Source organism: Peromyscus leucopus, chromosome 8b (assembly GCF_004664715.2).
Source record: "Peromyscus leucopus breed LL Stock chromosome 8b, UCI_PerLeu_2.1, whole genome shotgun sequence".
NCBI classification, from domain to species: domain Eukaryota; kingdom Metazoa; phylum Chordata; class Mammalia; order Rodentia; family Cricetidae; genus Peromyscus; species Peromyscus leucopus.
Genome location: NC_051086.1, coordinates 85612856 through 85634873, shown reverse-complemented (window position 1 = coordinate 85634873; position 22018 = coordinate 85612856). Strand labels below are relative to the sequence as shown.

Genomic DNA, 22018 nt, shown 5'->3' with positions numbered 1-22018 from the left:
TCCTGGGAGGATCAAACAGGAAGACGTCAAGTCCTAGGTTCAATTTTCAGTATTACAAAACACGAGGATATTGCAAAACAGTGGTTCATTTTCCATTCTACAGAATACCTACAGTTGGGAGTTGGGGATGTAGCTTGATTGATAGAGTATTTGTTAAGCATGTACAAAGCCTTGGGTTCAATCCCCAGCACTACATAAACTGGGTGTGGTAGTGTACATCTGTAATCCCAGCACTCAGAAGGTGGGATCACAGGAGGATCAGGAGTTTAAGGTCTTCACTGGCTACACATCAAGATGCAGGCCAGCCTGGACTACTTGAGATCCTGTTCCCCAAAACCAAAATGAACCAAGCAAGTAGAACAGCAGAATAGGAAGACAGGAAGCACCCAAGTCCCTAACTATTTACTGTTACACTAAACTAGCTTCAGACTGCCCAACCCCTTGATTTCCTTTATTTCTTATTAAATTGACCTTGTAGGATGGGCGGTGCACTTGTCCTGGTTCACACTTGGAGGATTTGGTTCTCACCGTCTACCATGTGTGTGCTGGGTACCAAACTCTTCAGGCATGGTGGCAAGTGCCTCTACCTGCTGAGCCACCTCAACAACTTTCTTGTTCATTCGTTTTGGAGACCAAGTCTCCCTCTGAAGCCTAGATTAGCCTAGGATGCTCAACCAGCCTTCTGTCCCAGACTTCCCAGTGCTGGGAGTACAGCAGTGAGTGCATCCAGCTTCAGGATTTTTTTCTTTTCTTTTTAATTTTTGAGACAAGGTCTCACCATGTAGCCCAACCTGGTTTTGCTTACTTGGCAGATCAGGATTTCTGTTTTCACAATAGACAGTATCAAAAGGGTAATAAAAAACAAATCAAAGAAAGAGACAAAAATGTCTACTTTATTATAATACAAAAGGGCCAAAACCATTTTAATGTAAGCTAACAAAATCAATAGAGACTATTTATTACAGAAATATGAAGAACTACACCTTTTTAGAAGATTCTAGATACTTGATTAGAAAGTCTTTCAGTTTGGAGATGTGCATCATTTCCTTCATTGTGGTGTCTCTACTTCTCAGTTGGATTAATCCACTTTCCAAAGTCGTCTCAGTGACCAGAACTGTAAAGAGGATGCTCATTTCATCATACCTAGAGTCAAACAAAACACATGAGCACCCATACAACATCAGCTCCTCACCCCAACATCTAATACCTAACAACATCTGATAACCATACAACATCAGCTCCTCACCCCAACATCTGATACCTTAGAGTCCAAGTCACTTGGATTTCAGTCAGTCATGACTGGAGAGTGGGACCAAATCACAACCCCCCTTTTCTGAAGCATAATCCAAGTGAAGTTTTGAATTTACTGTATTGGCTAAAAGTCAGAAAAACTAAAACCTAAGAAATAAACACTGGCACCTGAGGGGTACGATGAATGAATTTCACAATGACCTCAGCCTTTTGACTTTGGCTTTAATGATAGAAAAATACTTGTGGACTAAAGTCTCTTAAATAAACCATATTAAAGCCAGGATTTGGTATATAACAGATTATAACAAATCCACACTTCATTTATGACTTAACATGCTAACCTATTGCTTCTAATTCAATCATGAATAAATCCACACTGGCCTTCCTGATTTCCAAATCAGATTAAACATTCACTTTTAATCTTTTATTTTATTTACTTTTATTTGTATGAGTGTTTTGCTTGTATGCATATTTGTGTATCACATATGTGCCAGAGGGCAAAGAAGTTAATGGAGAGTTGTGAGCTGCCATGTAGGTGCTGGTAATCAAATCTGTGTCCTCTTGAAGAGTAGCCAGTGCTCTTTACCACTGAGCCATCTCTCCAGCCCCAAACATTCATTTTTTAAAAACTAGGCATGGTGATATATGCCTGTGATCCCAGCACTCAGGAAGATGCGGCACAATGATCAAAGATTAAGGTAATACTCAGCTACACATTGAGTTCAAAGCCAGCCTGGACATGGATAAAATGTGTGTGTAGAGGGTAAGAGGTCCTTGTGCACAGATAAATATGCACTAGGGAAACCAGGAAAAGTTAAACATGCATGTTTATCTCTCCAAAGGAAGGATAAATATGGATGTTTGTCCTTCAAAGGATGTTTACTTATCTTCTTCATGGAATGCTGGGAAAGGCTGCAGTTTACAACCTTGTCGCTATCTGTAGGGCCCAGCTTCACCTGAATCCCCCAGAATATTGTTTATCCCCGACTTTCCCTCTGGAGCATTGCTTAAGAGTGATGTTGCTTGTACTTTACAACAACCTAAGTGGTTTCTACGTTATCTCAGGGCCAGGCTAATCCTGACTCCCACGGCATTGTGCTTACCTCAGTCACTCTCCCCAAACCCTTATCCTGAGCATGTTTCTAAGTCTACAGAAGCCATCTTTATGGAAGAGGCCATGTGTATTGTAAAGAGTTCCAAGGTAAACATGTCTTAAGCTTTGTTGTACACTGGGGACTGAGTTAACTGTCATCAGGGTAACTTTTTTTCCAAAATTGTACAGTGCTTAAATATGGCTAAAATAAACCACCTGGTATCAGACTCTAGAAGGATGACCCAGCACTGGCTAACTAAGTTGGGCTGAACCAAGTTTCAATCTTGTTTCTGAGGATCAAGGATTGTTTTGCTGCAGGCTGTAGAGCTTGCAGGGACACGCCCCTCCTCCCCTCAATAGATGTGGTCTCAAAAAAACCCTGTAACTCCACTTCCAGGGGCCCTGATGTCCTCTTCTGTCCTGTGAGCACTGCACACACATGGTACAAATATGTACACAGGCAAAACACCCATACACATGTAAAAAAAAAAAAAAGGTTTCTGAACTATGTGCGTGACACACCCATACCAGCACACACCCACACGAGAGCTAATCAGCAGTGAAGGGGCACTGGCTGCTCTCACAGAGGACCTTCCCAGCACCCACATGGTGGCTCACAGCCGTCTGTAACTGCAGTTCCAGGCTTCCATTGCCTCATTCTGGTTCCCATGGGTACCAGGTACACAGGTGGTATACATCCATGTAGATAAACACAGAACTAAATAAATCTTTTAAAAGAAAGATTCTTAGCCAGGCAGTGGTGGCGCATGCCTTTCTTTAATCCCAGCACTTGGGAGACAGAGGCAGGAGGATCTGAGTTCAAGGTCTACAGAGTACCAGGAGAGCCATCGCTATGTAGATTAACTTTGTCTTTAAAAAAAAAAAAAAAAAAAAAAAAAAAAAATCCTAGCTTTTCCTTTCACAAAACTTTATGCCTTGAGCTAATTGTCATAGCAAGCAACAGTATTTGACAAGTATTTACAGATATATCTCAGTTATTCAGGGATGGAAGTTAAGCATATAAAATCAGAACTGAAAGAACATTACTGCAATACCTTTCCTGGATGGCATTGGGTTCTGAGATTTGTTTGTTTGTTTGTTTTGGTTTTTCGAGACAGGGTTTCTCTGTGTAGCTTTGGAGCCTGTCCCAGATCTCGCTCTGTAGACCAGGCTGGCCTCGAACTCACTGAGTGCTGGGATTAAAGGCATGTGCCACCGCCGCCCGGCTATGTTTTACATCTATGTACGCGTGTCTGCATGTGCATGCTCACGTCTGCAGTGCCTGCGGTGGACGGAAGAGGTGGCTGAGTGGAGCTGCAGCTTCTAAGTGAGTAAGTGATGTGAGCGTCTCAACAGGGATGCCGGAACCAAGCCTGGGTTCTCTGGAAGAGCAGCAAGCACTCAACCCCTCTCCAGCCCCATCTGAGCTTCTGGTTTCCGAGACAAGGTCTCTCTGTGTAGCCCAGGCTGTCTAAAAACTTACTCTGTAGCCCAGGCTGGCCTGGAACTCAGAGATCCGCCTGTCACTGCCTCTCCAGTGCTGGGATTAAAGGCGTGCAACACCATCACCCAGTTCCAGCCTCATCCCCCACCCCAAACCCCCCACCCCACCCTGAGCTGGGGATCCAACCCAGGGCCTTGCACTTGCTAGGCAAGCGATCTACCACTGAGCTAAATCCCCAAACCCCAGCCTAATTTTTAAGATTATATTTAGAAGAGACTTGTTTCTATTAGTATAATGAAACATAAACTAATGGCAAGGAAGATAATCCTTACTTTGAATAGAGTTGCTCTAATGAAGACTGCACAGTCTCCAAATAACCAGGCCACACAGAAATCCCATTTTCTAGTAATTCATTAAGTAGCCCTTGGCAAACCTGGAGGGAAAAAAATAGATTTCAATATGAAAGAAAAGTGCATGTAAAACTCTAAACCACTTTCTTCAAACTCTAAAATTCATGTAAACTGTTTATTTTACATTGTTTGAGTTTATACACTGAACAGCATACATCCTCTAAAAAATGAAGAAATTAAGCAATGCCAACTGAATACTGACTGCAAATCTTTCAAGAAATAGTTTTACACCAACCAAGAATTATCACCATTATTATTCAAAACACAAAACAGATTAACTGTTAACTGTAAAGTCATGTGACAGGTGAGAAAGGGGCAGCCTGAGAAACCCCAGCACTGCATTCAGGAAGTCAACCACACAACTGCTTCCTGACAACTTCCTAGCAACCCGCAGCAAGACGGCTCAGTGAGGAAAGGCAGTTACTGCCTGGGCACCTGAGTTCCATTCCCAGGGCCTGGACCCACACGGTGGAGGGACAGAACCACCTCCTAAGATGTCCTGACCTCCGTACCACACTGGAGCACCCTGGCCATCGTACCACACAGGAGCACATGCACAGAAAGTAAAATGTATGATCTTAAAAAGTCACGGCAATTAAATACATTTAACCTACCTGCCTCAGTTCTGCCGTAGGGCCTTTGCCCATGTCCAAAGCAACCTTAACAGGGGCTAAACAAGGGTGAAGCTTAAGCACCTGAGACAAGGGGCAAGAGGAAGAAGGAAAGTCAGTGTACAGAAGGAAAACCAAACAACAAAATCCCACATAATTTTAGTTTCCCAGTCCGTGTGAAATGGCAAAAGCACCTTTCGATGAAGGCTCTTCTTCCTTGCAAAGAAGTTTTCTGAGAGCTGGAAGGAATCGTAGATGTAAGCCATCGTTCCTAGGTCTAGGTCCCCATTTACAGACAGAACACAAGGAACCACGTTTTTCCGCCCATCTCGACCCTTCACAGAAGAGAATAAAATAAAGTACTATTTAGCAGAACTTTTTTCTCTGAGAGGATGAGCTGACTCACCTGGAGTGGGCCTAGGCCCCAGAACTTTTTCAGTGCTTCCTGGGAGAGGCCTGCTCTTTGGAAAAGGAACATCTTTAAATAGCTCCTTTACCATTATCTTATGTGTGTGATGGGAGGGGGAATACAAGTGCCAGTACATGCACCTGAGGTTAAGAGGACCACCTGGGGAAAGTATTCACCACGTGGAGCCCGGGAACCGAACTCAGTTGTCAAGCTCAGCAGGAAGTGCTTTTACCAGCTCAACTATCTCTAAAGCCCTGGTTTATCTTTTGAGCCAGTATCTGACTCCGTAGCCCTTGTGGAGGCTGACATCTGTTTCAAGCTCAGGTGTTCTGGGACCAAAGGCATACACCACACACTCAGTTCCTGGATTTACATTCACTAAGACTGGGGTTTCATCCCAAGATATAAATGAACGTACACTGGACAGGACTGGACAGATGACTCAGGGGTTGGTTCTTGCAGAGGACTAGGGTTCGATTCCCAGGACCCACATGGTGGGCTGCAACTGCAACTCCAGTTCTCGGGAATGTGACGGCCTCTTCTGGGGCCCTGCATGCATGTGGTGCACAGAGACGCATGCAGGCAGAACACCCACACAGAGAGCAGAACAGACTAAAAATGAATGTACACTGGAAGGACCTAGCAGACGACATCTTAATCAAGTGACAGAAGGTAACATACTGATGATACCCATCAATGTTCCCTGAAATGCCCCGGGAAGGGCATCCTCCCACCCCCACATCATATTCCTGGCACAAATACACAAATCAGAAAACTTCTGAAAGATCTGCTCAAATACAAAGTAACTCGCCTCTTCAAGAAAGCCAGGAACATAAGAAAGGGAAAGGTAAAAGGAACTATTCATCCGGAGACCAGAGACAGGCCAACCCCATGGAACATGGTGCTCCAGACTGCATCCTGCGCCTGCCAAGCACATTACTGGGACAGTCAGTTAAATCTCATGGGCTTTGTGGAATGGCGAATAGTGGTGGGTTACTGTTAATTTTCTGACCTTGACGGCTGCAGTCATGGTGATGTGGTTGAGTACTGTCAAAAAAATGTACAGAGTTATTAGGGAGTCGGTCACAGGACACCATACAATGATCGATCCTTCTCTGGTTTGGAAAACAAAGAATCTGGGTAAAGGACACTTGGGAGCTCGGGGTGACACACACCTGTAACGTAGACACACTCCCGGGATACATGTGTAGGAGTTCTTGATCTCCAAGGTTCCACAGTGTCTCTATTGGTTCCTTTCCCCAGGGAAAGCTATAGTAAAGCTTGCTTCCCTTTCGTCCTGCTTCATCTTGACAGTCGGTGCTGCTGAAGTTAGATGGACTCATAGCAAACTGCAAAACAAAGGGTCTTGTTGGTCTGATGAGATGTTAATCTACTTTTGCTTTGTTTTCTGAGACGGGGTCTCTCTATGTAGACCAAAGATCCTCCTGCTTCTGCGTCTGAGTGCTGGGATTCACTTATAGTTCCATAATTACCTCTGAGCATGAGGGTTGCCTGAGATTTTCATCCAGCAACAGGTTGAAAAGTAGTTAGGTCGGCAACATAAAGGTTCAGCCATGCACCTGAGCTCAGCGGATCTGTCCCGAGGGGCCCCTGACACCCACTGGAGCAGTAAGCACCACTGCACAGAGCTTTCTGTTTGTATCTCCTATTCCAGCTCTTATGAACTCGGCACAGCAGTGTGAGTGTGCCTCAGCAGCAGAGTGCTTGTCCAGCACATTCAAGGCTCTAGATTCCATCTCCAGGATTTCAACAAACTGAAAAAACGAAACAGGTGGGCTGGAGGCTCACACCTGTAATTCCAGCTAAACTAAGAAGGCTGCCACTAGCTGTAGGTCTGACTGAGCTGAAAGCGAATTCCATCCAGGCAAGCTTGGGTTAGAGGGTTGCCTTGTCTCAAAAAAGCCCAAATCTGGGCCACTGAGATGAATAAGGTGCTTGCTGCTAAGCCTGCATGAGTTGGGTCCCCAGACCCCACACAGTGGAAAGGGAGAATTAACTCTCAAGTTGCCCTTTGACTCTCATACATTTGCTATGACATCTGTGACGGGCTTGCTCCAAATAAAAATGCAGCAACATTTTTTTTAAATATTCATTTTCATTTATGTGTTCCTGTCTGTATGTCACATGTTTACAGATGCCATCAGAGGCCAGAAGAGGGAGTCAGATTCCTCAGAAGTGGAGTTACAGGCAGCTGTAAACTGTTTACCTGGGGTGTTGGGAACCAAACTCTGCTCCTCTGGAAGATAACTGAGTCATCTCTCCAGCTACAGTCTGCACGCGCACCCACACAAAATGCCCATAGCTACCTCAAGTTCTATTTATAAGCCAGGTGTGGTGGTGTATGCCCTTAAGCCCAGTACTCAGGAGGCTTAGGCAAGTGGATCAACATGCTGGGAGTGTTAGCACTCTTTATAATCCCAGTGCTTAGAAAGGTAAGAAGTTCAAGGTCATCTTTGGCTATATAATGGAGCTTGAGACCAGCCTGGGTGACACGAGGCCCTGCTTTAAAAACAAGTACAGAAAGGCAAATAAATAGAAGAATTCGACATTAATTATTGAAATGATTATTGCAGTACCTTTCTCCACCACAGAAGCCTATGACGCAACCAGAAATCAAACCACTGGCTTGAATTTCTTGCAGGAGTAAACCACACCAATGAAGCTTCAGTCTTTTCACCAATTCTTTGTATATATATGTTAAAAAAAAATCAGAAGTTAGCTTTTAAGGAGATTATATGATGTATCCCAAAGTGGGAATGATTGATTCTTGATTATTTAAGTACCAAACCAGGTCATCTGCCACATTTTGTACCTTTTAACACTGCTAGGTATCTGCTTAGTGTCCGAAACAGGATGGAAACACACTCCAATCTGAGCAAGACCATAAGGCAGCCTTCTGTTTACCAGATCCAGGCCATTAACATAGTGCTCCAAGGCACCTGTCAAAAAACAAACCAATCACTATAGAAATCTATCGCACAGAGGTAAACTGTCAGTGAGTCTGAGCTGTAATTACCATTTAACTTTAGGTAGTGACTCTTCAACTTCTCAGTGTGAATAATTTTAATCTACAAAACACTACAAGAATAGTACAATATGCTAGGTGTGGATTCACACTTGTTATCCTGGTAGTTGGCTGAGGCAAGAGGATTGCTCACACTTTGAGGCCAGCCTGGACTACACAGTGATTTCAAGGCCAACTTGGGGTACATAATGAAATCCTGTCTCAAAAGAAACAAAAGAATGAAATAAAGTCTGTCCTATTTGAAGAAACAAAGCCAGGTGTGGTGCTATTTCCCTATATTCCCAGTACTTGGGAGGTAGACTGGAGGATCAGGAGTTCAAGATCATCCTCTGCTACACAGTGGGTGCGAGGCTGGCTTCCGCTGCAAAAGACCGTCTCAAATAACAAGAACAAAATCCCACCCCCAAACAACCAAACGGCACCGATATGCTCTTCACCTAGACTTGTCAATTAACATTTTCTCATTTTTTTCTCATTCACTCCAAACACTGTTATCATTTGTTTCCTAAAAACATTCTCTATTATTAAAGTACAAATTTAACTAAGAAGGAATATCATCTAACATATGGCTGGTATATTTTTTGTTTTAATCCTCACCCCAAACTCAGTTTTTCCTTTTCTTTTCTGGCTCATTAAGTAAGGACCATGGGCTGTTTTGATTAGGCATCTTCAACCTTTGAATCAAGAACATATCCTCAAGGCTGGAGAGATGGTCAGTGGGTAGAAGCAGTTGCTGCCAACCCGAAGACCTGAGTTCTGTCTCTGGGGCCCACCTGTTAGGAGAGAATTAGCTTCTCAAAGCTGTCCTGACTTCCATATGTGTGCTGTGGCATACCCATATATATACATACAAAATAAGTTTAAAAATGTAATGAATAAAAAGAACTCCTTCCTGTCAATTTTGCTTTTTTGTTCTGTTTTATTGAGACAAGGCCTCACTTATGTTACCCACACTGAACTGAAAAGTCTCATTTTCACAGTCTGCATGCTTGAAGGTAGAGATTTCACTTAAGAGACCGGAAGGTAAAAAAGGTTGATGTTTGGGAACATGGTATATGAGATTATTTAATGCAATCAATGCTAAGAATATGAAATAAAATATTACAAACTAATCACTTTGTTTTGTTTTTCGAGGTGGGGGTTTCTCTGTGTAGCCGTGGCTGTCCTGGAACTTGCTTTGTGTGTAGACCAGGATGGCCTCGAACTTGGAGATCTGCCTGCCTCTACCTCCCAAGTGCTGGGATTAAAGGCGTGTACCACCACTGCCTGCCTCATTTTTATTTTTTAGAACTTCTACATCATGTTGTATTTGACTTTAAAGAGAAAGATGCAGGGGCTGGAGAGATGACTCAGCGGTTAAGAGCATTGGAGCACTGGCTGCTTTTCCAGAAGTTTGGGGTTCAATTCCCAGGAACTACATGGTGGCTTACAACCATCTAGAATGGGATCTGAAGCCCTCTCTGTCATGCACGCAGACAGAGTACTCATACCTAAAATAAAAAATAAAAATTTAAAAAGTAAAAAAGAGAAAGATGCGTACAAATCATCTATAAAACTTCATCTTCTAGATGGCAAGCCAAAAAATTACCTAGCAAGGAAAAAATAGTGACATTAAGTCGACAATTTCATGTATGTAAAACTGAAGAGTAGACGAAGTCTTTGAAAATGTTTTGGTACCAATGGAAGTTTAAATATGTGACTGAATTAAGGCCTTAATTCTGCAGGATTGAGTTCTAAGGGGTTGCTTTTCAAACTGAATGCTTTTCCCATTTCCTCGGGCATGATGCGGACATTTGCCTTAAGGTAGATCACCTTGAATGTTATTTAAATTAAAAAAAAAAAAAAAGGAAATCTGGTCATTTCTTTCTCTTTGGAAACCCAGGGCCAGCTGCTGTCTCCAAACTCTTGTAAGACTTCCTTTCCACCCCAAACCTGTTCAGAAGCACGAAACGCAAAGAGCCGTACCGTGAAGGAGAGTCTCCCGTAGTTTCCCAGAAGTTTTTAATAAGTTCTCAAGAAATGCCACTAGCTGTTCTTTACTCAGCTCTTTGTCTTGCAAGATTTCGCGTATACATTCTGGAGAAACTAACCTGAAGGCACTGTCCCCGGCCTGCGAAGGGCCTGGTTCGTGGTGGAGGGCGTCCACCGCGAAGACCTGCTCCCTGAACACCACCATGGAGGACCACCATTGTGAGGCTAGGTTCTTTCGCAACTCTACCCCCAAAGGTCCAAAGCCCGGGTGGCACCCGCTCAGGAGAGCAGCCGGGCTGAGCTGCTGCGGCGTCCCGCTGAGAAAGTGCCTTCTCCGGCAGAGGTCTACCAGCGCCTCCCGGTCCTCTGCACGCTCGGGGGCCGCCAGCTGCTGCGGCCCGTCTGCGGGCCCCGCACACCCAGAGAGCCAGCACCTGCAGGCACTGCGGCAGGCCCGGACCATGCCACCTGAGCGCATGGCTTCCGGAGTCGGGAACACTAGCGCCGCCGCTGGGAAGTCCTGTCTCAGAGACGAACATCGGGCCCTAGGACGCAGGCGCGGCGGAAACGAACTGCTGCAGACCACGCCCCCGGAAGTGCGCCACCGCTCTGACCGCAGCCTCCTTGGGCGTATCCCTGCTTCCGCCCGCGTCTGCGGTTGTTTACTAACTTAGGGATTTTTCCGCGTTTGGCAGTTCCACTCACTTCAGCTTTTACACCATTGTATAACTACTACGGAGTTAGCATCAACTCGTGTTTTTCCTAGTTGCCAAGACTACCAAAATGTCGGGGACAACGCTGGTGTTAAGGCCTAGCGTTCAATCCCCAAGAGAAATGCATTCACTACTCATTTCCGTGTAGAGTCTGGCTGTTCTTAAAACATTCTAGTCCTTTAAACTGGCAAATACTGCCACTGGTGGCCCACTTCAGCGCCCCCCTGGGTGTGGCTGGAGCAGCAGGTCTTTCTGGACCTTTAACCTCCATAACGTCCAAACAAAAGTACCCCCCACCCCCCAGACAGGGTTTCTCTGTGTTAACCACCCTGGCTGGCTGTCCTGCAACTTGGGTTTGTAAACCAGGTTGGCCTCGAACTCAGAAATCTGCCTTCAGTGTTGGGATTAAAGGTCTGTCTGAACTTAAGTTTCCCTTAAAATGGTTGTGGATCTCTGAGAGATCAGTAAACCTAGCAGGTAACATGCTGTACTCTAGGGAAAAGAGAGCGGCTTGTTTGTAAGACCAGCAGTTTGTGTAACCTGTTTGAGTGCAAGTTAATAGGGTTGGGGAGTGTGATGAAGCACAGGCCAGGTGTGGTAGCTCACTCCTTAAATCATTAGTTCCAGCACACAGGAAGGGCAATCTTTGATTTCAAGGCCAGTCTGGTCTATGTGTCAAGTTCCCAGACAGCTAGGGTGGGGAAGGGGTGGGGGGCTGCAAACCCCCAGGTATGATGGTCTACGCAAATAAATAAAGGAGAGAATGGGGAGAAAAACCACATTTATTAGTTAAGACAACCACAGGCTGGACACAACACACATGCTAAAAAGTGGACTGTCTTTTAAAACTTCAAAGGTATTTTTTTCCAAGCCCCACAATCATTTCCATAATATTTACAAAATAAAAGGCCCACATTAAGACATTGAACAGTAAAGTATGTAATAAATGCTCCAATCTACCTATAATTAAAAATCATGAATTTGACTAGCCATGCCATTGGAAACCACTCAGGGTACTTGAGGATGAACCAGTTTTCAATTTATCAGCCCTGGAAAATATTCGCTGTTAACCCCAGCTCCCACCCCCAGCACATTCTAATTTGTTCTACATTTTATAAATAAGGAATTAACATCAAAGCCTTTAAAAAAAAATCAAATTCCTTTAGGACTTTTGTCCTGGGCAAAACACACCATTTTCTGGGAAGACATTTAGATCTACTGATAGCCATTCTGAAATAAAGCTGTTGGGAAATTCACTTAAAACTATGGCTATTCCCCTGGATCTTTCTAGCAGTAAGTACATCTCGAATCTCATCTTTAGAACTCTTTTGGTATGTTGCCCGACTTGGTTACTTTTGAGGTTTTCATCCTTGTGTCTGAGTACTGACTAGTCTACAATCTGAAGACCTCTAAAATGCCCTGAAATAATGTGGAGACATTCCTGACTGCCAGTCTGGTTTTAAGAACCCTGGCAAGTTGGTGAGGACTAGACCCTACAAAATAAGCTGCACTAAGGACAAAGCCCACAGCTCTTGGGGTTAACAGTCTGTCAGCTTTGTGTATTTTAGAAGTTAACAATACAGCCAAAAGCCAGAATAAAGTATGCCATCACTTAACTGTTTTGCAAAAGAACAGTCACCATATTATATCCCTGATGCTGAAAGCTACTGACAAATTTATAAAAATCCACTGTCTCTAAAATTCTTCCCATATGAGATATCTTAAGGGCCTCTGATTCCCTCACCTAAGTCCTAAATCAAAGAATGGCAAGTAGTCAACTTTAGTTTTTGTGTAAAAATAAACACCAAAACGAAAGAAAATCCCCCCAAATCATACTATCTAAGCCAAGTTTTACATGACATTATATATGTAAAATAAAGTACAATTTCCACTTAATTCAGTCTTCAAATATCTTTTATTGGAAGGCCATGCATTGCCTTCATTTATTGTATTTGAAATCACTGTACAGTTACTTTTGTGAAAACACTGCCTGCATTTTCTAGTACAAAAAAAACCTAAAAATTGTTTCAGGAATGTAGAGAAATATCCAACTTAAATAGCGAAAAAAGTGCACCATAATCACTGCTGCACTGCAGTCATTTCTGCATTTCCCATGTTTCTTAAATAACTATCTTGTCTGATAACACACAATATAAAGAGCAATTATGAAAAACAGACATTTACATATACTTCTAAAGTCTTATTGAGAATACCCTGTTGGCATCGGATAGCCAATCATAGGCGCAGCAGCTGCGGTAGCAGGATATGCATATGCCTGTTGGTTCATACCATTGTGCATATTTGCAACATTACTTCCATATTGCTGAGTGCTATCATAACCGTTCTGGTAAGTCCCTGTTGGGTTACCAGTCCGAAAACTGGTCTGTATACCAGCAGATACAAAATTACTCCCAAAGCTCCCATTGGTGTAATTTGCAGCACTGTAAACACCATTCTGAGTTTTAGCCCCAAAATCTCTCTTCAGCAGACTAGAGTAACCTCTGTCATAATTTTCCCTGTCTCTAAAGGTGTTAAATCCACCCCTTTTGCCCGCAGAGTATCTGTCACGACGATCATCCTTCATGCCTCCTCTACCCCTGGAACGACCTGTCAAAAAAGTAAGTGAAAATGGTCAATTTTATCTATGGTAATATTAAATGTGCTAACAGAGGAGTTAGCTCTATTCATGCTGGGATTTTAGATTTCTTAGGTTTCAAAATGAACTACTTACCCCTCTAATCCCATTTAAAATACTTTGTAGACAACGAGGTGACCCCAACTACTTGTAACATCTCTTACCTGAACCTCTGTCTTCGACCAACTGAAGCAACTTGGGATTAATTGCTTGATTAGCTTCCCGAAGCACAGAGATAAGGTCGCTCACTTGCTTTATGTTATTAGGTGTAAAGAAAGTGTATGCTGTGCCTGTTTTGGTACTGCGAGCAGTTCTTCCAATTCGATGAATATAATCCTCTGAGGAGTTAGGGTAGTCATAATTGATGACAAATTTCACATCTTCCACATCTGTAAGGTGTTGCAGTGTGGCAAAATAGCAATGTACGGAGTTTTGCACACCACAACAGCCAGACCAAAAATAAAAAGTTAGACAATTGTATTCCCAAGAAGGTACGGGCTGCAAAAAATACAGTTAAAATGGTTATCCATTTCCTGTAGGAATACCATTGAGGTAGAAAAAAAGAGGGTGGGGCAGAAAAAAAAAAAAAAAGCACATGTCAGCTGTACTGAGTTATCACCCGCCCATTGACAGCCTATGGAGGGAATGTGTATTCTCCTCAGCACATTCCCAAATTGGCAAAGTCCCCTTACAGATCATCAAGTGACATCTGAATGCTTCTGCGCAGTAGGGCCACTTAAAAGTTTCACAGCAACCTCTTCATGTGCTCATTTTTGAGGACCTCTAAAAAAAAATGTACAAGGTCCTTTGCATTACACTCATCAGAAGTTCAAAATTCTGGCCACACTGCTCGTCTTGCCAAGACCTTACAACTGCAGCTGTAAGAAAAACATACCTGTCCCCCAAAAGTTGTTTTAATGCACTGTGTCTCGTCTAGGCAAGCACTTCCAAGAAGCCAGGATTCACTTGAGAATGTGTCTCTCTCTGGCAGGTCTCGACATGACGACTACTGTGTAGGTGAGGGAGGAACTTTCAAGGCACTTTCTTTTCCCACTGACTATGTGTGAGAAGTTGATCCTGCTCTAGGTCTCATGTGCCAGTACTCACCAATTTGTAAAAGGCTTAGTACCTTTTAAAGCTGCTCTCTCCATTTCAAACTTGAACAAAAATTTCATTGAACATTGAAGTTTGGAAATATTTCTTCGACATTTCAGCAAACTCACTGAAACTCAAAGACCCACAGATCACAGTGAACAGTTTGAAACAATGCTGTACCATGGCAATCATGCAAAGCATGGGACAGATGAAATACCACGGCAGTGAACTGTGAGGTAACTTCCATTTTTTTCCCCCGGAGAGAACAGTTTATGGGGCAGAGGTGGTATGTTCTGCCCTTTGAAGATTACTGGCACACTTTCAGCTTTTCACCTCTCTAATCGACTGGAAGCAGCCAGCCGATCACTAGTCCTCCATCCCCCTCGAGTCCTCCGATTGTCATGCCTAGGCCTTGCCACAAAGACTGCACCTTTATGTGAAAAAAACTTAGAAAAAATGCAGAGGTTAAAGAAAGCAATAAACTTTCTTTAAAAAAAACTACATGGAGATCTTCTGGGAAACCAAGCCATGAATTCGAGTTTGTACTAACCTAGCCCTCTGGAGGCCACATCGGTAGCAATCAGAATAGGAGCTTTTCCGTGTTTGAATTCTACAAAGATATACACATAAAAGATCATGAATCCAAGCAAATGTTACCAAGTTACAAACCAATTTCATCTTATTTGAAATACATACCATTTAGAACCCAGTCACGTTCCTGTTGACTCTTGTCACCGTGGATGCCCATGGCAGGCCACCTATATCAACAAGTTCTATTAGTGCACTCACATTTTAAAACCTAAAGGCAGAATCTACCAATATTTAACCCTACAGCTCTCCTACTGAGCATATGCCTGAGCTGTTACCACTACACTGTCCCTGATTACCTATACTGTAGCACAGGATACCCACAAAACTCCCTGCTTCTGATACAAGTACTTTTGCCCTTTTCGGAAGTCTGCCTTGATGCAGGAAACCACATACCCATCTCTCCTCATTTTTCTGGTAAGTTCATCACATCTTCTTTTGGTTTCAACAAAAACAATGGTTTTATTCTCCTTCTCACTCATGATCTCTTCCATTAGACGAATAAGTCTAAAGATAAAGAAAAAAATTGTATGTATGTGCTTAGTGAAACAGCTGAATGTATATCAACAAAAAACACATGCCCATTAAGCCACTAAGGCGATTGATTCTGTTCTTGGTCCTTCAGGAAAGCTCATGACCCACGGCTTTCCTTTCTTTACAGAAGTGTTAGGTTCCAGCAAGCACACTATCCAAAGAACATGTCTATGAAGACTGGCACACCACTTGGTGTGCTTGCGTGGTTGCTAGGTTCGCACTCTTAAGCTTTTTTGCTTACCAGTCAGGCAGAGAAGTGCTTTATTACCAAGCAATATCCCCCAATAAACAGATCTTAAAAAGAATGTATACCACACTAAATTTCATTTTAAGACATCTTTCAAAACTAATTACTCTGTTATATAAGCAAGATTTTCTCAAATTGCTAAAATTTAAACTTACTTTTCATCCTTTTCTACATCATGACACACATCCACAATCTGAAGAATGTTATGGTTTGCACTCAGTTCTAGTGCACCAATGTTGATGTGAATATAGTCTTTCAGGAAATCTTCAGCAAGCTGTCTTACTTCTTTTGGCCAAGTTGCACTCCACATTAGGGTTTGCCTATCAGGCTAAAAAATTTAGGGAAATAAATTAGCTTGCAAAACTAAGAGTAAACTTAGAACTGATTTTTACAAGAACATAAGGATACATACTCTTATTTGATCCACAATTTTCCGTATTTGGGGTTCAAATCCCATATCAAGCATCCTATCAGCTTCATCAAGGACAAGGTAAGTTGTTCTTCTCAGGTTGGTTTTCCCACACTCTAAAAAGTCAATCAGTCTTCCGGGTGTTGCAATACAGATTTCCACACCTTTAATTAAAGGAGTAAATGTAAATATAGTATGTAAAACCTTCTCCCTATTAGTAACAGAGACCCCCTTAATGATTATATATACCTCTTTCCAAATCACGAATCTGTGGTCCCTTGGGAGCACCACCATAGATGCAAGTAGACTTCAAGCGACAAGCTCTACAGTATTCAGCAGCGACTTGCTGCACTTGCTGGGCCAGTTCTCGAGTTGGTGCCAGCACCAAGCACTAAGGGGGAGAAAAAATATATAAATAAAATGCGCTTCTAGTACAAAACAGGATACTAGGGTGCTGTGTCTTTTTGGGGTTAAGATTTGTGCTGACTATTCAATTCAGATTGACACAAGATTTTACTTTATTTATTATTTGTTTTTCAAGACAAGGTTTCTCTGTGTAGATTTGCACCTTTCCTGGAACTCACTCTGTATGTAGCCCAGGCTAGCCTGGAACTCAGAGATCTGCCTGCCCCTGCTTCCCGAATGCTGGAATTAAAGCCATGCACCAACATCGCCTGGCAAGATTTTATTTTTTAATTAATTTAAGACAAGGCCTTGTCACTGAAGCTGGTCTCCAATTCCTGGATCCTCCAGTTTCTGTCTGGGATTACAGTACTGAGATTATAAGCATGGACCACTACGCTTAGGATAAAGAGACACTGGTTGAAGAGAATTCTTTTACATTTACTTATTGAACTCGGTCATCAGATTGGATAACAAGTATCAAGCTTATTACTGTCCTTGGGCAGCACTAGGTTTTAAACTCAAGTTCCGTCCTCCACCTCTATGAAAGTCAAACCAGCTCTAGCAAATTGGGTGTGTTATGTAGTCTACAAATCTCTACTGTAACAACCAAAAAAAATTTACAAGATATACTTACAATAGGCCCATCACCTCTCTCTAGGAATGGCTGATGATTTATGTGGACAATGGCAGGCAGCAAATACTATTGGAGATGAAGAATAAAAACAGCAGCAATTGTATTAAAATGCTTTAAAAAGGATTACCCAGGTCACCTCTCCCAGAATAGCCAAGTTTTCCTAAACTTACAGATAAGGTCTTCCCAGATCCAGTCTGAGCTACTCCAACCATATCCAATCCACTTAGAGCAACTGGCCAGCCCTGAGCTTGAATAGCAGTGGGTTCAGTGAAGTTCTGTCTTGCAATCACATCCATGACATTTGCTGTAACCAATAATACCATTTTAGCAAAAAAAAAAAAAAAAAAAAAAAAAAAAAAAAAAAAAAAAAAAAAAAAATTTTAGGCAAAAAGAGGGAACAAATGAAAAATGATGATGAGAATTAGTCCTTACCAGGAAAGTTTGCTTCATAAAAATTCAGAACAGGTTTTGGACAGTTGTGACCCCGAACTGTAATTTCCTTGCTTCTTCTGTATGTATCTACCTCTTGCTGAAAAAAAGAAATCATTTGTCTCAAACCTCGGTCAGCTACACTGACAAGTTTCCTATAGCTCAGTAACAAATTCAGTGGGACACTGTTTGGAAGTTAAACCACAAATAACTCTTCAAATCAAGATATTTGCAAGGTATGTTAGTTTCCATCTAAGTGAGTAGAAGCTGTTACCCCAAGTAAAAGCCACATTACTCACCGCGGTGCGCCTTGCCAAATCAGGGTGTTCCTGATAAAAATTCTTCTCAAATTTGGGCAGCTCATCAAGATTCCACTTCTTTTTAACTAGTTTCTCCCCAGGATTTCCAAACTTCTTTCCAGAGAGGGGTCCTGTTCTACTCCCTCCGAATCTTGGTGCACCAAATCTACGGGGGGAAAACCCACACTGTGAAAGAGTTCTATATACAAGTTTTACACCCACGTTTTATTTAATGGCTTTTGCTACCGAGCCAAACTGCATTTCTGGAATCCATCCCAATTGTCATTCTCTCGACAGCCACAACTGGCACACTATTTCTTTACTGTAGTCCCAAGCACCCTCTTATTGAGGCCAAACAAACAGCCTGGATCTATCAGGTCGGAAACTGCCCAAACGTCTCAAGTTCAGATTACAAGGACAGATAACAGCTTGAGACTCCATATACTCTCCTCACAAAGCTTAGGAATTAAGAGTCTAGGAGCTGGGCAAGAAGGGAGGAGCTTAACAGGGTTATTTTTGCCAGTGTTTTCGACCAAAGGAATCGATGTTAAAAGAATAACGGGACTGCGCAGACAATGTGAGCAGGAGAATGAGGAGGGTGTCGCGGGCAGGGTAGAAAGGGGTGCACACGCCGGCGAGCCGCGTTTTGGGGTAACGCCGCGAACCGCGGAAGCGCTACAAATCAAGGTAGCAAAATTATATAACGCGAGGGAAAAAAAGAGGAGGAGCCGGCGACAACCGGGGGAGGAGTCCCGGGCCGGGCGGCGTTCCCGCTGGGGCGGCGCTTCCTTCTTTGTCTCGCATTTCTCTCTGCGCCACATTTTCTCGACGCTGCCATTTTGAGCGCCTCCGCCGGGCGGGGTAACAAAGGCGCCGCCGCCATGTCCGAGGCCGGCATTTTGTGGCCGCGGCTCAGCCGCATGGCGGAATCCGCCGACGTTGCCCACCCCACCGGGCACGGATGGCCTCGAAAGCGACCCCCCTGCCCCCCGGTAACACCGGGAGCCCCTCCAACCCCCGCCGGAAGGCGGCTCGGAACACCGCCTCGGGCCGCCTTCTCAAAGGCGCGGCGCTCCCTCGCTCCACACGGCCCTCCGGGGCTCCCCTCGCCAGCCGCGGGGGCGCCGGGGCCGCCGCGGGTCCCGGCCCTCCCACCCCGGAAAAAAAAAGCGAGGCTGCGCGCATTACCAAGAACATCACCTCTAAGAGGCTTTTTTTTTTTTTTTTTTTTTTAAAGTCGGATATCCGAAATCGGAAAAAGGCAGGGCCCCCCTTCGAGAGAGAAATCCCCCGGGTGGGTCGGTCGGGCGGTCGGTTGGGAGCCCGAGCCCCTGCCGCGCCGCCCTCCCATCCCCCACCCGCCCGCTCGCTCGCCCGCTCGGCCTGACAGGTCCCTCGCCACACTCACCCTCGATCCCGGCCGCGGTCTCGGTCACTGGAATAACTCGACATGGCGTCAATGGTTGCGGTGAGAGGGAACGACCCGGCGGAAAGAGAATCCAGCTGCGACGAGTCGCGGAGAGGAGGCCTCGGCGACGGCCAAGCCTTTGCGGGGGCGTCACCGGCGGAGGGAGGGCGGGGACGAGGCCGGAGCTGCGTACCCGAGGACCGGTGGCAATGAATGAGGTGCCGGCTGCGTCCCGGCGGCCCGTTTTATAGTCTGGCCCGCCTCCTCGCCGCAAAGGACGATGGGAGCCGCTCTATGACCTCATCGCCCCGCCCCGCCCCCCCACGGCTGGAGGCCTCAACGCCCGCTGGCGTTCCGGAATCCGCCATGTCCTCGCCCCTCCCCCCCGCGGGCGCTCCCCCCCCCCCCACAGGCGCCCGTTTGTCACCTCCTCTCCCCCCCCCACTTCACGACAGGGTGACACCACGAGCACGCCTCGGCCCGCACTCTTTGGACCGCCACCCCGCCTTCTCTCGTCTGGCCACACCTCAAGCAAGCCGCTGCCCCGTGGCCCAGGCGGTCGGTCACTAAGATGGCCCGCGCCGGCCGCCTCGCAGCCTCCGCTTGAAGCTGTTTACGTCTCCCCAGACTCCCCCACGCCCATTCCCGAAGACGACGGGGAGGCGGAGCCCGCCCTCGTCACGTGGTTGCGCCCCGGCGCCCGGCGGGCCGCACTACTTCTTCGCTGGGGACCGGCGGAGGAATACCTAAACCGCGGACTCACCGGAAGCGCGGCCCCAACGCCCCGGGGAGATCGGCCGGGCTGCTGGGTGGACCTGGCTGCCTGGCCCCGCCGACCTGAGGACCCTGAAGCGGGATCTAGCCCGCGGGGAAGGGTGTCTAGAGCCCGCAAACGGCCGCCGGAGCGCGTGCGGCCAGAGGAAGCGCTCCTCGGGCGACCAATCAGCGGCGAGAAGCCGTTTTAACGTCCCTCCCTCTCCCTGCCCTCCTTTCCCCGCTCTCTGGTTCCTACCCCCTCCTCCCCGCCTCGGCTCTCTCCGGTTCGGCCCTTCCAGGACACCGTCGCCCGCGCTCTCGGGAGTCCGGCCGCGACCTTTCTTGGCAGTATGGCCAGCTCAGAGGCCGGTGAGTCTCGGCCTGCAGCATCCAGCTGGCCTCGGGCCGACCTGGACCGTGTCTGGGCTTCTGGAGAGGCTCGTGACTGTCGGACAGTGGTCACAGTCCCGGGGGTGGGGTCTCTGAATTTAGGGTCTCAGCCTCGAGACCTTTTGGGGTGTCTGGGCGTGGAACGGAGACTTGGGATGTGACAGCAATTCTTTGGCTAGTCTGGAACACCCGCATCCTGTCTTTACAGAGCAGTCAGGATCCTTCTCTTACCCGAATTTCGTGGGACATGTATTGAATTTTTTTTTTTTTGAGGCATAGCACTCATAAGATCTTTTGATGTCCTCCAGAGTAACCGATTTTGTCTAGTACTGCCTTTGAAAAGCCAGTTGATTTGGTTGTCTAGGACGCTTACCTCCTCACCAGGACAGCATACAAAATGGTTGTCATGGCTTGGACTGCTGTGAGAAATGGGCATCGGGAGGGAGGCATAATGGGCATGGCACATTCAGACTATTGTCTCCAGAATATCTGTCCATCTCATACTGGAGATGTGTCCAGTTCTAACGTGCCTTCTCTAATACCCAGTAATTTCAGGATACAGGTGTTTCAAGCTTTCGAGATTATTGCTGAAACCCTTAAACATGTTCCTGCGATATAGGGGAGGGTAAGAGCTGTTTAAAACAAAAAACAACGGGGAGCAGTATTACTGTGCTAATTCAGAGCCTAGCGATATGTTTATGGTTTCCTCATGTTTACCTTCGTATACATCAAATATAATAAAAAAGAAAACTAACAAATGCATTAGTGTCGGTGTTGTCATTATTCCAGTTCCTAACAGCCTAAATCAATCACTTGTTTGGGCACCAGAGAGATCTTAACTTACACAAGATAATTGGGAATTTGGAGCCACCTCCGTTAGATTCTGGCAACTTCAGATCATCATTTACAATTATCTTACGACATTCCTGCTTACCTATAAATGTATTGTAACTAAAAACACCCATGTAAGTATAAAAATACTGGTAGATGGATTTTAGGTTGCAAGAGTAAAGTTTGATTGGAACAATAGTTTTGACTGTGTAGGATCTACCACTGGAAGGCATCCCAAGAAATTAAATACATCTTTTGAAAATTTTTGCTCAGTTGAGTGTTTGAAGTTTAGTGACAAAGTTCTTATCTTCTACAGTTTTCAATGTATATGCTTGTATGGCTTTTTTTAAAAAAATGTATATGTGACTTTTTCTATTGCTATTGAAGACTGATTCCCCCACCTTCTTCTC

General features: G+C 45.0%; 3 protein-coding genes across 4 annotated transcripts in view; 1 reads left to right on the top strand and 2 right to left on the bottom strand.

Moving 5' to 3' along the window:
- Positions 1 to 871: 871 nt before the first annotated feature.
- Positions 872 to 10804, bottom strand: Polg2 (DNA polymerase gamma 2, accessory subunit). Its single transcript, XM_028865205.2, has 8 exons — positions 10230 to 10804; positions 8052 to 8178; positions 7816 to 7921; positions 6394 to 6567; positions 5004 to 5144; positions 4813 to 4893; positions 4121 to 4221; positions 872 to 1143 (listed from the first exon to the last, which is right to left on the bottom strand). The coding sequence occupies exons 1-8, from the start codon at positions 10711 to 10713 to the stop codon at positions 978 to 980; spliced, it is 1380 nt and encodes a 459-aa protein (XP_028721038.1). The 5' UTR covers positions 10714 to 10804; the 3' UTR covers positions 872 to 977.
- A 908-nt stretch (positions 10805 to 11712) lies between these two features.
- On the bottom strand, positions 11713 to 19866 carry Ddx5 (DEAD-box helicase 5). Its single transcript, XM_028865203.2, has 13 exons — positions 19632 to 19866; positions 18224 to 18389; positions 17928 to 18024; positions 17666 to 17799; positions 17496 to 17561; positions 16706 to 16847; positions 16460 to 16620; positions 16203 to 16375; positions 15663 to 15773; positions 15375 to 15436; positions 15229 to 15288; positions 13748 to 13972; positions 11713 to 13555 (listed from the first exon to the last, which is right to left on the bottom strand). Exons 1-13 carry the CDS (start codon positions 19673 to 19675, stop codon positions 13149 to 13151), a joined length of 1848 nt encoding a protein of 615 aa, XP_028721036.1. The 5' UTR covers positions 19676 to 19866; the 3' UTR covers positions 11713 to 13148.
- A 560-nt stretch (positions 19867 to 20426) lies between these two features.
- Positions 20427 to 22018, top strand: part of Cep95 (centrosomal protein 95) — a 30238-nt gene continuing 28646 nt past the window's right edge. For both annotated transcript variants that reach the window (XM_028865201.2, XM_028865202.2), the window contains exon 1: positions 20427 to 20756. In XM_028865201.2, the coding sequence (XP_028721034.1) occupies positions 20738 to 20756 (19 nt within the window). In that variant the 5' untranslated portion in view covers positions 20427 to 20737. The remainder of the gene's footprint in view (positions 20757 to 22018) is intronic.